The sequence below is a fragment of the Melanotaenia boesemani genome, chromosome 4, assembly GCF_017639745.1.
Source record: "Melanotaenia boesemani isolate fMelBoe1 chromosome 4, fMelBoe1.pri, whole genome shotgun sequence".
NCBI classification, from domain to species: domain Eukaryota; kingdom Metazoa; phylum Chordata; class Actinopteri; order Atheriniformes; family Melanotaeniidae; genus Melanotaenia; species Melanotaenia boesemani.
The window spans coordinates 27574671-27597989 of NC_055685.1; the positions used below are offsets into that span (position 1 = coordinate 27574671).

General features: G+C 37.1%; 1 protein-coding gene across 2 annotated transcripts in view; it reads left to right on the forward strand.

Annotated features, from left to right (window-relative positions):
* Positions 1 to 8033: 8033 nt before the first annotated feature.
* caly (calcyon neuron-specific vesicular protein) overlaps positions 8034 to 23319 on the forward strand; it is a 30472-nt gene continuing 15186 nt past the window's right edge. The window contains exons 1-5 of one of the 2 annotated variants that reach the window (XR_006009958.1): positions 8034 to 8229; positions 12180 to 12332; positions 12650 to 12769; positions 14840 to 14953; positions 17228 to 17751. Coding sequence is in view for 1 of the 2 variants with exons in the window: in XM_041982247.1 (XP_041838181.1) it covers positions 12204 to 12332; positions 12650 to 12769; positions 14840 to 14953; positions 17228 to 17455 (591 nt within the window). In the remaining variant the exon portion in view is untranslated. Of the gene's footprint in view, positions 8230 to 12179; positions 12333 to 12649; positions 12770 to 14839; positions 14954 to 17227; positions 19710 to 23319 lie in introns of those variants that run through there. The other variant, XM_041982247.1, reaches the window with a different exon arrangement.

A 23319-nucleotide genomic window follows, 5' to 3' on the forward strand; every position in this document is an offset into this window, starting at 1 on the left:
ATGATGATTCCCAATTATTTTTGCAGTGACTTTGAAATATTTTGTGTAATGATACTAACAGGTGAAATAATTTTACGGAGTTGTATCAAACCGTCTGTAGAAATTGGTGGTGGGAATATTTGATTACAAGCAAAAATAGCACTCCATTCTTCAGAGACACACTGCACTTTCTTATTTTCAGCTTTGTGTAGAAGGATTCATACTGCAGCAGGGTGAGCCCAAACATCTCAGAACTGACCACTGTGTTAATCACCTTTCTTTCTAATTACACATTATAATTGTTGGGGAACTGAGGATGTTGGGTGTTTAACTTTTACATGAAGAATCTGCCTCTATTCTCGTTAAATACAAGATTTCAGCCACTCAACAGTGTGTGGTTGTAGTCTGATTCTCCTCATGATGCACATAGCATTTTCATTCCAGGCAGCTGTTGGTATACCCTGGGCCTGGTGGCTTGTCTCCTTATTTTTCCATCAGAGATAGATCTGGACTGCAGCCAGACCAGTTTATGAAACCATGCTGTAGTAAATTTTGCAGAATGTTGTCTGGCTTTGTCGTACATATGGAGCTCCAAGGAAAGGACTTCACCTTGACAGTAGCATGTCTCCAAAATTACAATGCATGTCAGCATCTATGGTACCTTCACACATATCCAAGTCATGCAATCATATGCACCCTCACACCATAACAAAAACTGACTATCTCATATTTAGAGATCTCTGTGTTGTTTCAGCACAGACTTGGTATGTGGCTTCTACCTTGTATAATAACAGTTTCAGGTAATACTTCTGGACAGTGTTGAGTGAAAATGATTTTCCAAGATACTCCTAAGTCCATGTTGTTAAATTGACCATGTGGGCATGACAGTTTCTCATGCAGTGCTGCCTTGGGGAGCAAAGGTCATCCAAAGTTTCTTTGTCTGTATGCCATGAGGTTTCTACAGATACCCTGAATCTTTTCCTAATATTATGTTTTGCATATGTGCAAATTCTTGATTTCTGCAATTTAGCTTTTTTGGAATTACATTCCCTCACAGAATTTGTGGTGAGCCATTACTCCTCCTTCCTGGGAAAGTCAATGCTTCTTTTATACCCAATTCTGACACCCTTACCTGCCACCTGTCATCTGCTTTTGTTCGTTTCTCCTTTTCTCAGTTTTTTGCTGCACGATCGTCAGCTGGAGTCATCATTCACTGATGTTTCACCTCCTACCCAGTACATCTGCTATTTTGTCTCCCTGGCACCCTCTGCAGCTGCCCTTACTGGGGTGTTGGACCCCATACACTGTCCTTACTCTAGCCACTAGCCACAGACATTGGCTGTGGCTAGTGGCATCACTTCTCCTCTGTCAGCTCCTTGATGGCCTTCTGCAGGTTTGCCCCGGTTGATCCAGCTGCCTGGAGAAGCTGGATTGCTGACCTGCTGACAAAGCCCCTGCACCCTACTTCTATTGGATGGCTGGTTGCATCTCTTGCACTCTGCCGCCAAGTCAGAATATTTTGTCCACTCCAGCTCATGTGCTGCTGATATCCCTTTCTCCCAGGGGACAGTGAGCTTGATGATGAAGACCCTTTTGGAGCTGTAGACAACATCCGGTCTTGACGTTGTCTGTGTGATTTCAGGTGGAAACACCAGCTACTTACAGAAGTCCACACACATTTCCCATCCCTTCCCAGAGCAAGAAGGGCTGCCATTGTCCTAGCTGCTGGGTCATAGCACTTTTCTCCTGGCCTTACGAACAACAAGACCAGCCAAAGGGAACCCACAGCGCTGTGAGCTCTCACTCTGCATGTCTCCATCAGCTCTGCTAGCTTCCTCAGCACCTGGTTGTGTCGTCACCTGAGGCGCCCTTGTGCCAGTTCCATCTTACACCCTGACAGGATGTGCTGTAAGCCTGCGTTGCCTTGGTTGTATAGGGGGCACTTATGCTTGCTTCCGAACCACTAGGAGAGATTTTGGGGGCAGGGTAGGGTGTCATATGCTGCTCTTATCAGGATGCTGAGATGTGCTTGTGGTGTGCTTTTATGTTCTACTCGTGTGACCTTGTCCACCACCATGGCCTTCCGCTGGTCCGTCGTTGCTTTAGCCCCAGCCCAGCCCTGCCCTACTATCCTGTACTCTTGCAATTACCTCTTTGTGCTGTGATCTGCTGATTACTTGAACCACCTCTGACTGGGCCCTCTACTTGTGCCCTGTATGGATGTTTACTTTTACTGTCTGAGAGCTTTGATGTATACTGCCTCCAAGGACTTTGAATGGGTTGCTCTGCCAGCAGAGGGATTTTTCCCCTTCAGCTACAAGTGCTATTCTGTCATTTTTTGCCACTCCCCTTAATGACAGGCTCCCATATTTGGAGGGCTTAATTTTCATTCTTGCCTACAGTGTCAGCTTGTCTAACCACTTAAGGCTTCTCAAGTGGCTAGACAAGCTAACACTGTAGCCTCATGTTTGAAGGATAGTTGTTATGTTGTCCATGTAGCTTCTCAGGACTGGGAGTTTGCCTCTTGGTGGAAGAAGGCCACTTGCCTGGCTCCAATGAGAAGGATCTCAAACGCTGCCACAAAGATAATCAGGAAGATTCAACACCTCATTGTGATGCCAACCTCCAGCCGTTGCCATTCAGTTGTGATCCCTTCGGAGGTGAAGCACACATGGAGGTTGCTGGAGTACTTGGCTATGATGTTGGCAATGTAAGTTGGTACTTTGGTAGTTTTTTTTTTTTTTTTTTTACATTTGTTTATATTATAAATACAAGAAAGTTGGTCAGCAAAGATGCAAAATAATTTTAGATTTGCGTGAATTAAATAAAGCTGCAAAAAAATTAGAAAATTACAGTCTGTATAGCAGTCACAGTCTTAAATAGAGAAATTAATAAAATAAATTTTAATAAAATGTGCAAAGGTATTGAATAATAAAGGGAAAAAGATTGATTTATTAAAATTAACACAAATGGAAGGCTAAACACAGCATGGGTTCCTTTTATTGAACTGAGTTAAGCTCCTCAAACAAAATAAAAAATAAACAATACCATCATAAAGGTTCATGGCCTGAACTAATGAATGACTGATGGTTCCACAGAAAACATTTTTTTTTTATTTATATAGGCAGTCAGCATGCTTGGAGAATCAGAAGTGCCATAACCAAAAGACAATTCCAAAACTGCAATGGGATATTGAAAAATCCACATTTTAAAAGTTCATTATGGAAAGCATTACAGCCATAAATCTGTTAAAATGCTTCCAGGATGGGTACAGAAACTGTTATAGATGAACTACAGTCTTTATGGAGTAATGCTTTGTAAAGTACAGATGTTTAAGGTTGCAGAGGATCAGTTTATTTACAGTTGATGAAACAAAGCCCATAGAGACCTGAATTACAGTGATAACATGATGGTTCCATCATACTGTGGGGCTGCTTTGCAGGGGGCAAGGCTCTTCAGCTCCCATCTTGAAGGCCAACTGTCCTGCAGGTGATGCTTCTCTGCTTTAACTCACCTGACTAACTAATGGGTCATTATGCAGAACTTTAAAATAAGCTGTTGGATCAATTTAACCTGAATTAGAGCTAAAAGCTCTTGCAGAAAAAAAGCCATGCAAACTTGGAAGAGCTTCAACACATAAAAAGGACACAATGAGCAGAAAGTGTGATAAGCTTATAGTTATCTCTGAATACATTTAATTGTTTTTGAAAACTTTTGTGAGCCAAAGTTAATGAAGCATGTTGATAAATGAGTTTAGTGCCTGTCACTTTGTTTTGTTTTTGTTTTTTCTTTACTACAGTTCCAAACTGCCAACAAGCTGTGAAACAACAGCAAGTTATGTTCACTAATATTTGACTTGCTTATGTTATCATATTACATTATATTTATGTTTTAACTTTTATGATACATTCATGTAGTGATATGATTGCATCATGTGTTTGTGTTGAAAGTGTTTTCTTAACACCTTTGACGGGAATTCACTCGAGGTTAAAGGTGTCATCAGACATTAAAACAAGGTGTAAACATGTCCCTTTGGATTACAGTGCAAATAACAACAATGTTTTTGTGTTAATAAATTACCTAAAGAACTGCTGAATTATGTTTGTGATCAAAGTAGCTGTTCTAAATCTTTTTATGTTTTAAATATTACCTTCTTTACTGTCATGAATAAATACTGGTTTTAAGTTTAAATAATCTCCACTGAGTGCATTTAGTCTAATTACTACATATTTACTGTAATACATAAACCTCTAAATTATTCATTGATTGTACTTGTCCATACATAAGAATTTATTTTAACTTTGCACATTGGTCTGTTTCCAAACCACTGAGTTGCTGCAAATTAAGATTTTAGGTTTATCAGCACTAAAACTTACATTTTAAATTATGCTTCTTATTTTTTTTTTTACATTTCAATGTTTCTGTAAAGCGCTTTGAATCACCCTGTTGTTGAATTGTTCTATACAAATAAACTATTTAACAGTTAAATTATGCAGAACTTAGAGGGGATAATGAAAGTCAACTGAGATGTTGCTGCCGCCTGCTGACAATGAGCCCTAACTGATTTAATTATCTATTACAGCACTTTCTTACTTCCATGATATTCTGTTATTGGTCTGTCCTTCTGCTGAAGTGGTCATGTCAGTAATTAAACAGTAGAAGGTGCTGTTGTAAAAGGTCTCCTCGCCCTGTACTACTCGATCATCAACCAAAAGCACTTCTTGTTTTCTTTAATATTTTATATAAATGATGCATTTTACAGTTAATTTCATTATGTGCATGTTTAAATGGTTTATGCTTTGTATTTGTTTTAGCTTCTTATGAAACGACAAATTCATGTATTACTTTTAACATTATTCAGTGACCAGTCACATTAAAATAATCTCAAGTAATTTATCTTAATTCTCAATATTTTTTAATGGTATATATGAAAATATGACACATTTTGAAAAATAAGCAACAAAATAATTATCCAGTTGAGTTTTGAGTTATAAAAAATATATTAAAAAATCATATCAAATAATATTACCAGTAGACTGAACATGCATAAGAGTATAGAATATTCATATTCAGTTACAAATGGCATGTTATTATTATTATTATTATTATTATTATTATTATTATTATTATTATTATTATTATTATTATTATTATTACTGTCAGGGCTGAGCTGCTGTGTAAAGAAGTTTGGTGTATCTGTAAGCAGTGCACATTTTGATAAAAATGGATATTACAAGTGAATCACATAAAAAAAAAAAAAGAAAAAACTAACATTTTATATTTCCAAGAAACTGTCATGGATTCAGTGTAATTTCAACTGTTTGAGGCTCAAAGGCGTTTGTTTTCACACCAAGTTGAACTGAGGTGGAACAACAATTATGCCCTCATGTCGTGGGAATAATGAGTTGTGGTAACACAAGCTTTGCTTGTATTATTTACCGTAAACACAGACATCTGTGTTATTTCCTCCTACAGTTTACAGTATTGGCGGCTACGTAAAACACTTCACCATTTTCATAAATATTTCTCTATTATTTCAAGTAGCAATGAAGTGAATAGCGATAGAAAACGAGTATATCATCACCCTCTTAAAATAACAGCTTAAGTAATGTTTGCTTTTTTCAGTACACAAAAAAATTAGATTTTTTTTAAAGCCATTATTTTATGATAGTGATGATATGTTATATATAAAAAGTAATAATTCAATCAACTAAACCTTGTTAAAAATTGATCCTAATGTAATATTTATTTTGTATTAAGCATAATAATAAGCATAATCATCGTTGTCAAATTAATTTAATTAATTAATTTGTGGTGCTTTAGGTAGCAGATTTTTTTTGTCATTATTTCCTATTTATTGCTTTTAGAACAAAGGAAAAAAAGTACATGGATAAATTATTAATTTTCTTAGCAATTTAATGGTAAACATAAATATAAAACACTAAATGACAGCATTATTAATATTAGCAATATCAAGGTGGTTTTATATATATACATAAATATATTTATATATATAAGCCTTCTGGATTTTGTTCATATTAACATTCTGAGGCCTAATTGATTTCACTTGCTCTTTTCTGACAACAAAACCAGTGAAGGTAGGTGGTCAGCCTCTCACAGTGAGGATGACACGTCTGTCTTCTAATGGAAAAATTGTCAAGCACCCACTTTGATGTCAGCCCCTTCCTCTCAAAGAAAAGGTCAAAGTAGTAAATGCAGGCCCAATATCTCTTGGACATATCATCTTACTCACCTTCATCAAGAAAGAAAATGACAGTTCAGTGAACTGCTCTTTATCTCTTCCTCATATCAAGACATCTTTAAGTCAAACATAAAACAACAAAACAAACAAGCTCCCCCAAAAAACAAAAACAAACAAACAAACCAGCAAACAAAAAAAACAAAACAGAAATGTACAAATAAAATAGTGTTTGAAGCCTCATTGGGTCATCCAGATCAGGAGATATAAAATATAGCACAGGCACCATGTTTTCCAGTCCCCAAACTTTATTTTAAAGTTAGGAAGAACTGGGGTGAACTAGGATGAGTGAAAGTGTCCCAAACAATATGAGAAAGTGAGAAAGAGATTTTGTTATATAAGGGTTTTTGCACATTTTCTAAAATGCTATAAAAACTTAGTTCATTAATCTGTTGATTCAGTGGATTCTTTAAAAGTGACACAAGTCCAAAGAGATGATTTCACTGAACAACGTCACTGTAACCAGAGAATTTAAATATATTAAAAGAGTCAATGGCAGCAACACTTTTAAAAAGTTTGGAAGTAGGCTAAGAAATACTGAAAAGTCTATAGAGTAAACACAATTTTAGAAGATTCTACAATCAGCTAATTATTTGGTGATAGCTGAAGGTTTTGGGTATTGGACCATCCACAAGAGGCTTAGTCCTTCAAAGCAAGAAAGCAAGCTTTGCCACTTAGGCTGTTAGATACAAAAGAATACATTTTACAGTGCAAGACTGCAAACAACTTTGGTCTTTCTTTGTTTTTTTTACAGTGCAGAATATAGTTACAAGGATGTTTGTAACTTTTAAACCCACAGGCATAGGAAAGTGCACATGAAAGTACATCAGCGGCCATAGAATGGGTAGCTTGAGTTGACTTATCCAGGTGTATCCCTGAAAGTTTGAAGAGACATATGCCATCTTGTATTATCCAAAGAGGTCTGTTGTTACAGTATTTTAGTAGGTAACTGCTAGACCTTGTTTTGCTTGACTTTTCAAGAGCATGCTTTAAAATCACTATGTGTTTGAGTGACCTTCCCGTAGCACATATATGTGTCCAAAGGAAAATGTGTGGCGCATGAAGAGGAGAATTAAATAGCATGACCCCATGACCTGCTGAGCAGCTCAAATCTTGTACTAAAAAGAATGGCTTCCTCCTGTAAATCTCCAGCAATTAGTATCCTCAGATCCACAGGCAAATGAACAGGACAGGTGTCTTGTAGGCATTTTATTTATTCATTTACCCATTAATTCTGCACTTAATACAATGAAACTGGTCAGTGAAGACAATGCAAATTGTAAACTTGTAAATGTTTAATAGTAGTTCAATTTTTTTAATTTTTTTTTTATTTACATGTTTGATTATTGTTTTAAGCTTTAGAAAATTTCCCAAATTCTCCAGAAATAAGTTTTACCATAAAAACGCGTCTTTAGCATATTGGACGACAAATACTTTATATTATTAGGTCTACATATTTAAAATCTGTGTAAAACGTCATGTAAAACATGTAAAACATATATTAAATGCTTATATTATTCTTATAGCTATATAACCCACTAACCTATTCAAAGCAATGGGTAGGTTAGTGGGCATAAAAATATGTCTATAACTTTTCCATTTTAAATCTATGTCCACTTGTATTGGCTGAAATATCTCCAAGCCAGTCCAGCATAAACTGTTCCAACCTTCATGGAGACCTTGTGTTCCTACTCACAGATAAATCAGACCGCGTAGGCCGCGTTCAATCGCTTCGATGATGACAAACGACAATATGATCATTATGCCACACAGACGCAGTTTCCCAAGTAGCCACAGTCTCTGTTGCCGCGCAGAAACGCACATTCACATCGAGCTGCCAGTTTCCGCCAGAGCCGCTTCAGGCTGCATTACATGCGCAGTCCTGCTCTGAATCACACATCACCACGGCAACCGGTGCTCACACAGAGTCCCGTCAGCATCCGAGAGATCCGATCCCGTCCACAATCGACCGGAGATCCCGCAAAACCACAGTAAGTTTTTATTCCCTCCATCTTAGGCAGCACTGTTTCTGAGCGGGGCTGCGTGTTTTTTCGAGTAACATAAAGCTAAGCTTGCTGGTGATGGAAACCGCGACCACTGCGGAATCAATGATTTAGTGCAGGTAGCTTTTGATCTGCATAAGCGAGTGAATGGACATGCAAACCTTCAATCGAGCGATTTACGGGACTGTCTCTGTAACAGCTTCAGTTGTGTGGTAATTTAATTTATGAGGCTAAAAAAAAAAGGCCTACATTCTAATTGACATATTTAATTGACAATTGATGTCACATTGAAAAGTGGGGATTATGCAAGTTTATCAAGTGAAATAATTTAAGCTTACATCATTACAGTCTATTAAATGTATATGTATCATTCCTTTTTTCTGCCTCTGCTCTCTGCTGGTTACACAGCCTCTAGTCTTGTCGCAGCAGTCTTAAGTGCAGCAAGTTCAGATATGCATGACTAGTGAACCTTGAAGAACTTGACAGAAGGTGGCAAACGCTGCTCTCACATATACACAGAGCAGCATGCATTCTCCCTCTGACAACTTCTGTTTCCTTTAATGTAGGTTGGATCTGAGCAAGAATTCAAACCACAAGAAGATTATTAAATGTTAGACAGAAGCTGTGCTAAAAAGATGTCATTTGCAGCTCTTTCATTTGCTGAACCTGTTTCCTGCCAGAGTGTGGAAACACTGAGTGTTTAACAGTCGCAGTCGGCTTATTTGTTAATCACAGATTCTGGATGATTCATCATACCCACACTTCACTCCAACTGTGGGGATGAAAATGTTGGTCCGCACAGATGACCACATTCACCACCCACTCATCAGAAACGAACTACTGTCTATATATATATATATTATTATATAAAATATTACTCTCTCTCTTCATATATATATATCTGTTCTGAAAACTAAATTTGCCAAAACATCTGTTTTCCAGATGATGACCTACTGACAGATTGTACTTTCACATAATTTATACTCACATTATGTCTAAGGCTTTAGCAAATGTTCCCGCATCTCTCTTATCAAAATCACATTTTCTTTATACCATGGGATTTCTCCCACACTATAAAAACTGTGTCTCTTTGCCTCTTGGTGTTTGTATCATCACTGTGAGTCACTGGCGTCAGTGGGCCAGTGGGGCCCTTGGATGGGGGAAGGTGTTGCATTCCACTGTGTGAATGAGATAAGTGGCTCCTCACCTCTTCCCGCCACAACTTTGATGATCATTTTATGTAAGAGAGACAACCAAGTTTCCATCAGAACAAGAACATATTGAGTTCATTATATTTAGTTGTCAGCACTAAATATTAAAAATAGAGGGGTTGGAGGAAGAGATGGGGCTGAGATAATATGAATCACATACAGTTACGAAACATGTTTATTCTAAATTGCCGGCTTAAAAAAACAGGGAGAGAAAAGGCCGTGTCATCTAAATATGTCTCATGACTATGGTTATCATAACCTCACTAACATATTCAGGAAGCTGTTGTTAAAGCTTATCATATCATTTCTTGATTTCTTGATGATTTGTTCTGAAATGTGCATCAAAATGTAGCTGAACCAGCAGCGTATTATTGCTACATTCACAAGACCCCATGTTCCACAGCTTTAATTTAAGCTCTCCCAGCAACACCTTCTCACTTCCACCTTGTCATATTATGACACATAGTCAGGAGCTCTTACTGTCAGTTCTCAACATGGGCGCCAATTTGGCATCATTTTTTGATATGCAGGAAACTCCTCGAATTTACAGCTGCATCTTACAAGGTTTTTCTTTGCTTTGGATTCTGATTCACCAACCGCACAATTATGAAACCAAATCCTAAAAGCTTTGGGAAAACCCTTCCATGTTTCTATTCAGTGAGTTTTTTTTTTTTTCTTTTTTTTTTTTTTGCTTGAATCGTTGTTGCTAAAGGGAACATGGTTAGTTTAGGAAGCAGAACTGGTTTAGGGCCAGAAAAACATCTTATTTGACATTAAATAGTTTATTGCAGCAAGTTTCTTCTACATAACTATAGGATAGCACAGACACACTTTTAATGGCATGATAATTCTAACGGCCAACAGGAAGGGACACGTGTACAAAATGGAGTCGATTTGTGTAGACGTCAATGAGAGAAGCTAACTTTTCACTTGATCTTTAAAATGACTGAACATTTCCTCAATTAGTTTATGCTCTCAGTTACAACTTGGGTCATGTTTTCAGTGTAATTAACAGTCTGAGACTCAAAGGCATTTTTTCACACCAAGTTAAACTGAGATGGAACAACAACTTATATCTTCATGTCACGGCAATAATGTATAAAATAATGTATTATTTATAGTAAACAGTGAGATCTGTTATTTTTCCTCTTACAGTTTCCATTGTTCAGTGCTAAGTAAAACACTCCATCATTTTCATAAATATTTCTGTGTTATTTCAAATAGCAATAAAGTGATCAGTGGTAGAAAATGTCTTTCTTTCCTTCTTTCTTTCTTTCTTTCTTTCTTTCTTTCTTTCTTTCTTTCTTTCTTTTCCTTTTCAATATGCAAAAAGCTGAGTGTGATTGGTTCTTTTTTGTGTGCTTTTACAAAAACCTTTTTTTTTTTTTTTTTTACAAAAGCCACCATTTTAAGACGATGGTGATATGCAATAAATGCAATATTTAGAGGATATTTGAAAAAAAGAAAAGAATAGAAAAACACTTACTCATTAGAACCAAGAAGAGGAGCAACATTCGGCTTTTCCTTTATCACTACATGCAATTTGCCATGTAGGCTGACATAAACAACATGACAAAAACATCTCTGTTCACTACATTTTTATCTTACAGATAAATATGTTTATGTGTGTGGAACTGATATCACGATTATCACCACCCTCTCTTGTCCTGTTAATCTAGCACTTTTATGGAAACAAAGAAATCTGAATTAGTTAAAAAGGTGCCATTTCTTCTGTGTGACTACTTTAATAACCTGTCCCAAGTTCCTGCAGTGAAAAAACAAAGAAATGCTCCCATAGCAGCTTAGCTAAGGTTAATATAAAAACTAGAACAGTCAGTCTTGCTGTGCTTAGTGGTTACAGAGTGGGCTGCAAGCGTTTACAGACATGGCTTCTTGTAGGTTCACATTATTCTGCAGAGCAAGAAATTATCTCCCATATAGGAAAGTTACAATATACTGATAATGCCAATAACTGTGATATTAAAAGAATCAAATAAATGTATCATGTTGAAAATACTCATGTGATAATGTTACGATTAGATTTCTTCTGAATGTGAATATTAAAATTCCCATCTCCAATAGTTAAATTGACAAAAATAACTAGACAAAAAAAGATGGATTAGTCTGATAACTAGAATATTCTATGTTTTCCACTGATATCACAAAAACCTTGTTGCCATGGATGCATGAATGTTTTCGGCCACAATAATTGTATAATGGGTATTGCGGTCCAACTTCCTACCAAGAAATTAGTATTTTTACTCTTTTATTACAAACATTTTTCTTTTTTCCCACTGTTTAATTTTACAAGCAGCAGCTGTGCTGCATCGCCTATGTCATCATGCCAGTGTGCTCATAATGACAAAGCGAAGATGCTTTTTTTTCTCTCTCTCTCTCATTAGGAGAGCGAGTTCATGGACTTCAATAACCTGGTGGTAGAACTAAAACGTCTGATAAATTTGATGGCAGTCCAACATCCAAGTCTGTCATCTGTAGCCTTGCTGACTGAATTTGCAGCAACAAAAAAACATTTTTATTTTTATTCTTTTACTTTGGTTTATATTACTCTAGCCCAGTCCTATTTATCTTGATCACAGTATTATCTTTTTAGCCTTCTTTTATGTCCTGGCAGGATCTTTGAGCTGCACTATCATGTTTTGTCACAGAACACACAATCTGAGTCAGTGTGACCTGAGCTGTCTGTTCCTGACTTTGACATCTTTTCAGGCATTTTCAAGCAGCTGAGCAGCTATGGTGAAGTTGGGAAGTAATCTGTCTGATAAGCTGGAGAAGCAGCCATCTACAGATGATGGCTTTGATAACATCCCCCTCATCACACCCCTGGAGGTCAACCAGCTCCAGCAGCCATTTGCAGACCAAGTAAGTGCTCCCCCACACAGGTTTGCTTTTTTCCTCTAAAGCATTCTGCCCTCGGAATATATATATATATATATATATATATATATATATATATATATATATATATAGTTATTGTTGTTTTTGTTGCATGATGCATTTATTAGCACATGATGTTCCGCTGGCTGGGTGGACATTTACATAAAAACACTTTATAATCTCCCAACTGACCCTTAAGGGAATGAAAAACTGATTAGGTTTGCAAATGTGCCAAACAATAATAGATACATTTGGATTATTTTCCAGAAAATTCACACTGAGGTGCATTGTCCGTTCTGCAGGTCATCGTGAAGACGTCGACACAGTATCAGCTGCAGCAGCAGAAGAAGAATGGGCTGTATGTTCCCAACATAAAGAAGCTGAATATCAACTTCTACAGGGATGTCACAGATAGAGCCAAGGTATAACAACATATCATCTCAGGAGAAATGTTCACAAATTCTCATCAGTTAAAATGACAAATCTGACCACCTCTGAATATGGTCCGAGCCATCAGGTCGATACCGACTCAGTGAGTGTGCTTTGCCTTTAATTGGAGCTGCCAACTGTGTTTGGATCAGCCAGGAAACATGATAATACCAGGTCTAAAGGTGGAAAATTAGTAATTGTGTATGTATAGTACTAGAATAAATACATTTAAACACATACTACTACTGTTATAACTACAGTAATACTCCAAAAATCCAATAAAATCAAAACAAACTTTATTTCTAAAGCTCTTTTCATACATAAGTAGTGCAAAGTGCTTTACAAAATATAAACATTTTTAAGTATATCAATATAAAAAAAAACACAGAAACCTCCACATACTCAATATAACATCGTTCAGGAACACACATCTGATCATGCTCTCTTTTTCACACACACATCATCACACTAAGGGCTGGCATATACTTGCTCAACGATCACTTCAATGTTTGGTGAAATCAGATTGAAGAGAAACAACAGCAGAACTCAGGGCTACATGTAATTGTGAAGGGAACTTAAGAGATTGAGAGAAACACAGGAAAAACAGTAATCAGTGAGGCTAACCAGATAAAAGGAAACATAAAGCTTGGACTCTGGAGCAATGGAAGGTCATGTGGTCTGATGAGTCCAGATTTACCCTGTTCCAGAGTGACGGACGCATCAGGGTAAGAAAAGAGGCAGATTAGTTGTTGCAGCCATCATGCCTAGTGCTGACTGTACAAGCCGGTGGGAGCAGTCTATGATCTGGGGTTGCTGCAGTTGGTCAGGTCTAGGATCAGCAACATTTTGTGTCCAAAGAATGAGGTCAGCTGACTACCTGAATATACCGAATGAGCAGCATCAATGGATTTTCTCTTCCCTGATGACATAGCCATATTCCAAGATGACAATGATTCATCAGGCTCAAATTGTGAAAGAGTGGTTCAGAAAGCATGAGACATCATTTTCACACATAGATTGGTCACCACCGAGTCCAGACCTGAACCCCGTTGAGAATCTTTTAGATGTGCTCCTAATTTGTGCAGTGGTAGGACTCTCCCATCATCACTACAAAATCTTAATGAAAACTTAATGCAACACTGGATGGAAGTAATATTGCAAAAAGCTTATCTAAACAATGCCACAGCGAATGAGTTCTGTGATCAAAGCTAAAGGTAGTCTAACAAAATTATGTGACCCTTTTTAGTGGTTACTTTGTTTTAGCAAGGTGGTGTAGTTCACCAGTGCTATACAAGATATCTTGTAAATAGATGCAAGCATTTCAAAACAACATTTGACTAATTTTGCAAGGATTAATGGGTAGGGGTACTCCAGCTTTCACAGTCCACAAAGAGCCAACAAAACAACACCCCTAATGTCACCTAACAATGCGTATAGCTTATTGACTGAAAGTTGTCAAGTTGGAAAGAGCCAACAGCAACTGATTAAATAATAAAGAGGAATAGGCACTAAAAACAATAGATAGCAAAGTGAATGCAGACAACAGCTACAGCTACACTAAACAAACTTCATGTACTAAACCCTAGCTTCACTCCACCACAAAGCTGATTGTTATCTACTCTCACTTTTCCCTTCTCCCCACATAACGAAGAACAGCCGACAGCTCAAACTACACTACACACCACTGATACTGCCTCCAAGTGGCAAAAAAAACTATAGCATGTAGACGTGTGCTGTAATGCTGAAAAACAGAGCAAATACAGAAGCACGTTCAAACCCTTACCTTATACTTACATGGCCAGACCTATTCCTGCACTTTCTGCTTTCAACACTTCTTAAAAAAATGTAAAAAAAAAATGACACTACAGTAATAGTTTGATGAAACTTATATGAGAATGAATGCCTGAGAGTCAAACCAACCAAAAGTTGCTGTCCTCATATTTATAGAATGTGTAAATAAAATCAATATAATGTCAACTTAACCCTTACGAGACTTGTTGCTAAAGTTATACATGCACTTTGTGTGTGTGTGTGTGTGTGTGCATGTTGGCGTTCTTGTTCAGATCACAGGTCTTATCATCATCACTTTGGCGTTCCTGACCAGCCTGCTTCTTCTGCTCATGTACAAAGCCATGTGGTATGACCAGCTTATCTGCCCAGCAGGTTTTGTCCTGAAGGTGGGTGACATGCACACAGAGACACACGAATACACAAATGTATGAATACACTACTTATCACAAGCACTAAGCATTGTATAAATGAATAAGGGAAACACAGGAATGTTGAATATCATGAAAGATGTGTTACTTGAACTTATTGTAGAACAACAGAGTTCAGCCTAATATATTGATTTTAAAAACACATCTTAGCTAAAATGCAGCACCTGCTCAAGAAGCGCTTGCAAAGTATACAGTTTAGCCCATCTGGTAGCTTGTTTCTCGTCACACCCTCACAACAGCCACTTCAGGGGGATTCCTTGAAAACTGGGGCTGGAAACCCAAACTCATTATCTCCCAGCAACACCTTGGAGGCATCGTGTACTGAGCCAGCATTGCCACGCATGTTAGTTAAAAGGCCTCTCTCTCAGAAGAAAACCTGAAATGGTGGACAGACTTGAGGGGGGGTTGACGGATCCTGCTTTTTGGTCCGGCAGAGATTGGGATGCCCGCCTGTGAACTGGAGAGGTCTTTAATTAGGGCTCAGCGTGACTAAACTGTGATTAAAGGCTTAACAGTGAGGGGGGGAAAGCAAGGATGGGAAGGGGGGAGGAGAGGACCTTGTAGCAATGCTTTTGAAGTTTTTTTGTATGTTAGTTTTTTTTCCTCCTGTAAATGTGTTGTCAAAGACATAAAAAGAAGATAAAGGGTTGCCGCTGTGCTTTAAGAGCATTATCTCATATGATCTTCCAGTTCCTTTAATAGCAAGTACATGTAGGTTTGAAGATGTTGTGAAGGTTGTGATGCCTTTTTCTCAAGTGTGGCCTAAATGGACTGGCTAATTTTCAGATATGGAGAGCAAAATGTATTTCAGCATCCTTGATCTTGTTAAAAAAAATATCTGCTATAAAGAGCATTCAAGAAAAGATCACCATTACATTAACATATCTTACTTTTTTCCCCACTTATCAATTTTAATGCCTTAAAATCTTTCCACTGCATCTTCATTGGCTTGTTTTTAAATAATGATCTTTACAGCATTTTTATACTGATGTAGATTGTACATAAACTTTCTGAATTTCCTCAATCTATTTCTTTTAAAATACCATTTATTACTATTTATTCTAACAACTGAACAGCAAAATCACAACTAAAATTCAGCATTCTGCAATTGACATTTAGTGATTTATTTGGAAAAACCACCTCAAAACTGCTTGCACATGGATGTGGTGATTATGTGCAATCTATACATGACTGAGACCTAATTTCCATGTTGTATTACATCTCATAAGATTCATTTTGCAAAATGTTCATCAACATGTGATTGTATCATAGGTCACTAATTAAATGTTACAAGATGTTACATACAGGAGAAGGCCCATGCTTGTGGAATTAATATTTATTACCTCAACACTGGCATAAAGTCAGAAAACATGTTGAATAGAATCTGTTAGAAAAAACAGACACATTAGCTATTTTTACAAAATGGTTTGGACCATTTCTGGTGCCAGCAACATATGACAGGAAGAGAATTAGTTCAGTGAGCAGCTCAGAAATTTCCAGTCCCATCAACTCTGTCCAGCTCATTTGCTGTACTTTGGAAGTAAACATGTTTCCTCTCACTTGGTCTCCTGTTAACAGTTCATTCGTATCAGCAATTAAATTTAGATAGACTTGAAAGAAATTAACTAATACTGTTCTGTTAGGATTTATATCCTGAAACGTTTTTTTTTAGTTTAACTTTTTAAAACCTGAGGTTCCCTAATTTCCCTAATTTGAGAACAAATGGTACCAAACTGTGCCAAACATCTGTTTTTCTGTGTTGTGTTGTGCTTCATTTTATTTGTTGGCTTTTGCAAAAATATTCATATTGATCACTGAAGTACTTAAACCCCATGCCTGGAACTTTTTTTATTTGAACTGTGTGCCATTTTCATTTATTCTTCACTAATAACCCATATTCTGATATTTACACATCTAAACTAACCTTGCCAGTTTTTCTTTTATTATGACTCCAAAAGTATTTAAATAGACCTCGTGGCTTCAAAAAACACTAATTTCCTTATGGGTATGCAATTTTTAAGCAGATGCCTTAAAAACTGGCACATGGCCCAAAAGGTTAAATATCTGATTTGATTTCAAAACAAACACACTAAAAAACAAGAATGTATTATAAAACAATATTAGGTGTAAATCTGTGGTCTACATTTACTCAGGATGTTGCAGTGTTGTTTATGGTCAGTCCATGAATCACTAAAACTGCTACAAATGGGTCTTTTCTATTTGCTGTAACAGGAGAAGCACTGCACCCCTGCAGCTCTGGAGATGTACTACACAGAGCAGCAGGAGCCGGGTATTCACAGCAGCACCAACACCGGTCTGTACGCTGCTCTCAGCCACCTCAACCAGGTCAAGAGGACTGAGCCTGAGCTGCCATCTCCATGGTTACCAGTCATCAGCACACTGAAGGAGACTGAGGAGTCCAGCAAGCCACTGAAAGGAGTGCTGGAAGAAGAGGAGTGAAGGGTGTAGCAAAAATGTAGGCAAAAGAGCAAAAAAAAGAGGGAATGTTAGATATGGTTTTGTCACTGCGTGTGTGTGTGTGTGTGTGTGTGTGTGTGTGTGTGTGTGTGTGTGTGTGTGTGTGTGTGTGTGTGTGTGTGTGTGTGTGTGTGAGTGTATTTAAGATTTTCTAGTTTCCCACCAGATAGTCCACTAAATTATTGCTTGTGCCAGAACTTTAAAAACTTTAAAGTTTGACTGACAGCTCAGATAAGTAGTGAAGGAATGCATGTGTGTGTGTGTGTGTGTGGGTGTGTGTGAGTGCGTGTGGTGAGTTGTGGTTAGAAGCAGGAATGTTACTCAGTCATGACTAAAGACTGCCATCTGCATACACCGTATACTCCCACTCATGTAAATCTGTACACACTTACATGTATGAGCACATATGTAGTTCATGCATATTTTCATTCATGTGTTGCGTGTGCATGCATACACTGTACAATATTACACACTTGTCTGAGTAAGTTGGAGGTGAAACAAAAGAGAGAAGGCGAGAAACCAAAGTGAGAAGTGAAGGTAACAAGTTTTTAATGACAATGCTGCAGGTTTATCTTCATTAATCAGCTTTGACGTCTTGCTTTCTCTTCATTAGTTTTAGGGCTGAATGTAAGAAATCATAGAGGAATGTATTTACAGCTCATTTTGCTGAGGTAAGTCGATTTCACATCGTTTTACCTGCCGCCTGCAAGTTCCAGTATTGCGCTATTGGAATCAGAGAAAAGTGCATTTTTAAGTGTTTGTCTGCATTTTCAAATAATAGGGATGTTGCATTTATAGTTAATTACCACAAAGTTAATTTAAACAGTGTTAAATCTGTAACACAACTAAATGTGCATCAAGTACAGGGGTCTGGATACTTTATGAATCCATTGTATATTTCCTTATTTGGTCACTCTAATTTTGCATTATAAAGTGATCTGTTTACTATAAGTATAGATGTGACTTTTCATGTATTATTACAGACAAAACCTAGATTGGGATATTGCTGTATTTTAGTGTACTTTATGTAAGCTAATTGTAAACAATAAGCAATCATGCTCCAACCCTGTTTTTTTTGTTGTTTCTTAGTATGTCTTTGGTAATGCCCTTGCAAATGTAAAGTTTAAGAATTACAGAAGGATATCATAAAGGTCCTTAAATGAATGTATATGAATATATAAAGTCGCAGCTTTTATCTCGCAGTAGATGGAAGTAGTGCTTAAAATGCTTGATCTAAAAGTGTTCACAGTATTCTTTATTTATCTGTGCATTATTTAACAACCTCTTCATGGAAAAGTTGTTTTTGCAAACCTAAATGTTTTGTAGAGGAAAGACAAGGCAGAAAATTGTGTGTTGTTCATTTTTCAAACAGATGCAATTGATGCCCCATTAACAAGTATCAGACTCATCTGCTCAGATGTCGCTCAGATGGACTGAGTGTAGTTTCTTAAAGAAATTTTACTCTTAATCCAGAAGATCTTCTTCATTTCTGGTGGAAATAGTGGTAGATTTCCCCCTAAGTAGTCTATGAAACCACAGACGTTATAGAGTCAACGACTGTGGTTAAGAGTTGTGACTCAGCTGAGGTCTTATATTGTCCATATCTTTTACAGTCGTAAACGCGAAACCATCAGTGGTTTCACATACTACTTTTCATCAGAACTGAAAAGGCTCTTCTGGATGAGAGCGAAATGTCTTGAAGAAACAAAATCCAGTCCAATTGATCAGACTCAACCTATGTTGGATACCATGATTTGGATGAATCAGAACCTTCACAGACAAAGGACTGAAGTGTTGATTGTCTTTTTCACAGCCAGGCCTTCCCTTTAATTAAACATTAATTAAGGATTTAAGCAGTGATTGAAACTTTCAATGTTGGATTTCACAGAAAATCTTTATTAGGCGTTTTTTATCCATTATTATTTAAATTAATTCATACTTAAAGATTATTTAGCTAAAAAAACAAACAAAAAAGATTATTTAGCTATAATAAGTTAACATTCAAGATAAATTATCCCTCTAATTTATCACATATCGATGCTTTGTCAGGAGCCTGCTGTACGGGTTTTCAATGCAGAGGGTACCCGTGCAGTTTCCTGAGCAGGTAACATGATGGTTGCAGGATGCTTTACCATGTTAGTGTGGAAAATATTGGCAAAATTTTTTGCAGTAAAATGCATTTTAATATGTATTCAAATGACTAACAGTGGCATACACAATAAAATATTCAATATTCTGTGTTTTTCTGCATCATTTTTTTGCATGAGTTTGACCACACCGAGCCATTTTAAAGAGAAAGATTTTCCAAAACTACATCTAACAAACTCACTGACTTTGTTTCACAGCACCAAACACTTTCTGACAATTAACAAAAAAATTACAGGGTTACTACAAAATGTCAACATATGTCATGCAAAGTTGCATGCTGGTACGTGGAGAGCTATCTTTAGGGGAAATCTTCTATTATCTAACACCATTATTGCTTGGTCAGCTTTAGTTTAACTTGGCAATTAAGTTCAAATGGGTTCAAAATGTGATAGAGAAGTGGAGAAATGGAGCCTGAAAAACAGAATGAAAAGGGACATTGAGAGAAATTCAGTCATATCGGAAAGCAAGATAAACCACATTGATCCATATGTTTGAGGAGATTACTGAATCTGATACACTACATTGATATTTGCTGAGATTCCTGCAAACTACAAGTGGATGGACTTGTAGTTTGCAGTAACTTTATGTGAGATCTGAAAAGTACAAAAAAGCTGATGAGCCAAAATCAGATTCCCTGCAAATATGACCCTTTTTTATTTACTTATTTTGACACTTAGACATTTTTCATGACAAAAAAATTTGACTCTGAATAGTAGGATAAGCAAAGCTTTATTAATGAGGGTTTATTCCACTTGGAAGTTTAGTTTTTGAGCAACTAACAAACACTCACAAATATGGGAGTGGAAAGCAGCTCATGTCATTACAACTCTTTCTTTTTACACTGTAAATCTGTTATAACCCTTTCAGATGCATAATCACTTCATTATGTCAAGTAGAAACATAATAGATGGCAGTATATGCATAACAACATGATCCATAGAGCTAGTAAATTTCACCAAATTTCCCTGAGGACTCTCCAAAGGGATTAATAAAGTATTTCTATTCTATGCAACCGAAAACCGCCTCAGTGTTATGATACTGAGTATAGACAAAAGTCAAAATGCCCAAAAGTCGACGTGGAGTGAGGTTTGGGGCACTTTAAATACTGGATCATGCTAACTGGTGATATCTTTTTCTAATGTGTGATTCCCAGAAGGTTTCAAACTCAACCACCGAGATACTGTAATATGCCTTGAAATATAATTCTGCACGTCTGTATCAGCTAGTGAAACTTTTCTTGCTCCTTCCCTGAAACTTTCCAGATTAGATAAACCCAGCATTTACTTTTGTTTTCCTTCTATATACAAATGAATTGATCACAAAACCATCCTAACTGCTTCATGACTCAGCTTTGTTGTTTATCTGCTCTTCTACAGTACTGCACTATTTTTATGTAAATTAAGGACTATAATGTTTCCCCACCCCAAATTCCAAGTATTTAAGCTAAACATGAAAAATAACCAAATGCACATGTTTTAATAGGACATTTTTTATATGCCCATGATCAAGACTGAAGAAGCATGTGCCTCTGCTTTTACACTCTGTTGCTTAAAGATGCTCAGTATGCATAGAATTCAAAGTATGATTCCTCTCTCCTCAAACTGTAGTTTAGCAATTCAAAGCTAAGCCACATCCTCTGCTTCTTTCTGTTTTCTGGGTTCACTGCTGTGAGCCTGTCTGCATCTCATTTGCACTCACATATTTTCACACCATCGCTGCAAACCCAGGGATGTGTGGCTTGAAGTTTGTGTGTGTGTCACTTTGAAATCATTAACGTACAGCAATGTGTGCTAAAGTTAATGCACGTCTTGATGTGTGTTTTGCGTGTGTGTGTGAGGCCATGTTTAGCCTGTTAATTAAATCTGCATTACACGCTGTTTTGCCATAAAGCTTTTTTTTCTCTCCACTGTTACTGGGTGACATGCTTTAAATGCTGTTGGCTCACGGCATGGAATTAAATAAAGTGCTAAAAAATATTTATTAAGGCATTTACAGATCCCATGCTTGGTCAAGGCATAGAAAGCTGTGCCAAAAAGGCTTACATTCAAGGCCGGAGGAAAATCATGTAAAATCAGCCAAGTAGTCACGTAAAGGCCTCCAAGCCCACTTTCCTGCTTTATAGCATCAACAGATCCGTGCAATAAAATAGCAGATTGGCTTTTTATTTGTCCTGACCGTTCAAAGTTTGGAGTTCCTCCCCACCAAACCCCCCACCCCTTACTCTATGATCCCCACAATGATTTTGAAGCAAATTATGCCAAGAGCCATTTAGCTGTTACCATTCCACCAGAATCACATTCCTCTGAGACCCGATCTAACTCGCATACTGAAGACTTTTGTGGTGATGTAAGCAGCGTCTTCATCTTTTTCTTTGTATTACAGCCTACAGTCTCAAGTTTTCATTTGAAAGAAAAATACAATAAAAGAGGGCTAGTTGTAGGTGCAGGGGACAGAGAGTTACAGGGCCAGAACTGATCAAAAAGCTACAAGTGAAGTTTTGGACCAATTTCAAAGATAACATTTACTTTTACAATAAATAAATAATATAACTTCTGGAATTATTATAGTTAAATGGGAAAATTGAGGCCAATTTCGTGTCTATAAAAAAAGAGTTAAATCAAAATATTTCTATTGAAACAGTACTCAAAATCAAACCAAAATATACTTTATTTTCACCATATGTCATCTCAATATTGACAACAGCAAAGGGTAGAGCCAACTAGTTACTGCACCATGCTTGAGTAAGCTCGAGTTAAATACCATCTATAACACCACAGCTTCTCAGCCATGATCATAGGATCAACCACATCTTAACCTCATTCTTTTTATTCAGTAAATCAATTTTTTATCTAGAATTACATTACATATATGGACAATTGCCTTGATGCGACCCCACGTTAAAAGAAAAAGTTAAAAATTATGGTATTTAAATGTAGTTGGAAAATGGCGTTTGCAATGATTGGAAGCAGCAAGGAAGAATTTAAACAACTTTACTTGCTACTGCAGTTGATTGGGACATCCAGCTTAGGTGCCTTCTGTTTAACAACTCGGTGCAGAGTCGGCATTCAGAAGAGAGTAAGCACAAAAAATACTTGGCTGGTATTTGGATAAACCATCTGTTTTTGGCCATATGTCATCAGTAAAAGTAAGCTGATCATAGCAAGTGAGACAAACCTGTTGGTAAATCAAACTGTCACCAAAATTAGTCAGAGGAAGTGCAAAAACATGTTTTTCACCAAGAATAGATTCCAGAACTGTTCTCTGGTATTGCAGTATTTATTACTAAGGTTAGATGCAGACTCACTGATAACATATCATCTACACCAGGGCTACTCAATTCGGACCTAGTAAAGCCACCGTCCTTCAGGTTTTCATTGTATCCTTGCTCCAACACACTTTATTAGTGAGCCATTGTACAGAACTCCATAGGTTGTTGGCTATATATATCTTCAGTAAGGTGTGTTGGAGCAGGGATACATTAAAAACCTGCAGGACTGCACCACCAACCTCCTAAGGTGGCCCCATGTCATTAAGACCTAAAACAAGTTTGTAGCTGCATGTATGGGGCCACATAGTGTAGACTGAGCTTGGCAAGAAGAATTTTGGTGAAAATCCAGCTGCCTCACAGGAAAGGAGTTACTTTAAAGTACTTTACTGAAAGCAAAAATTAGAGTACAGGATTTTTATTGTTTTGCAGG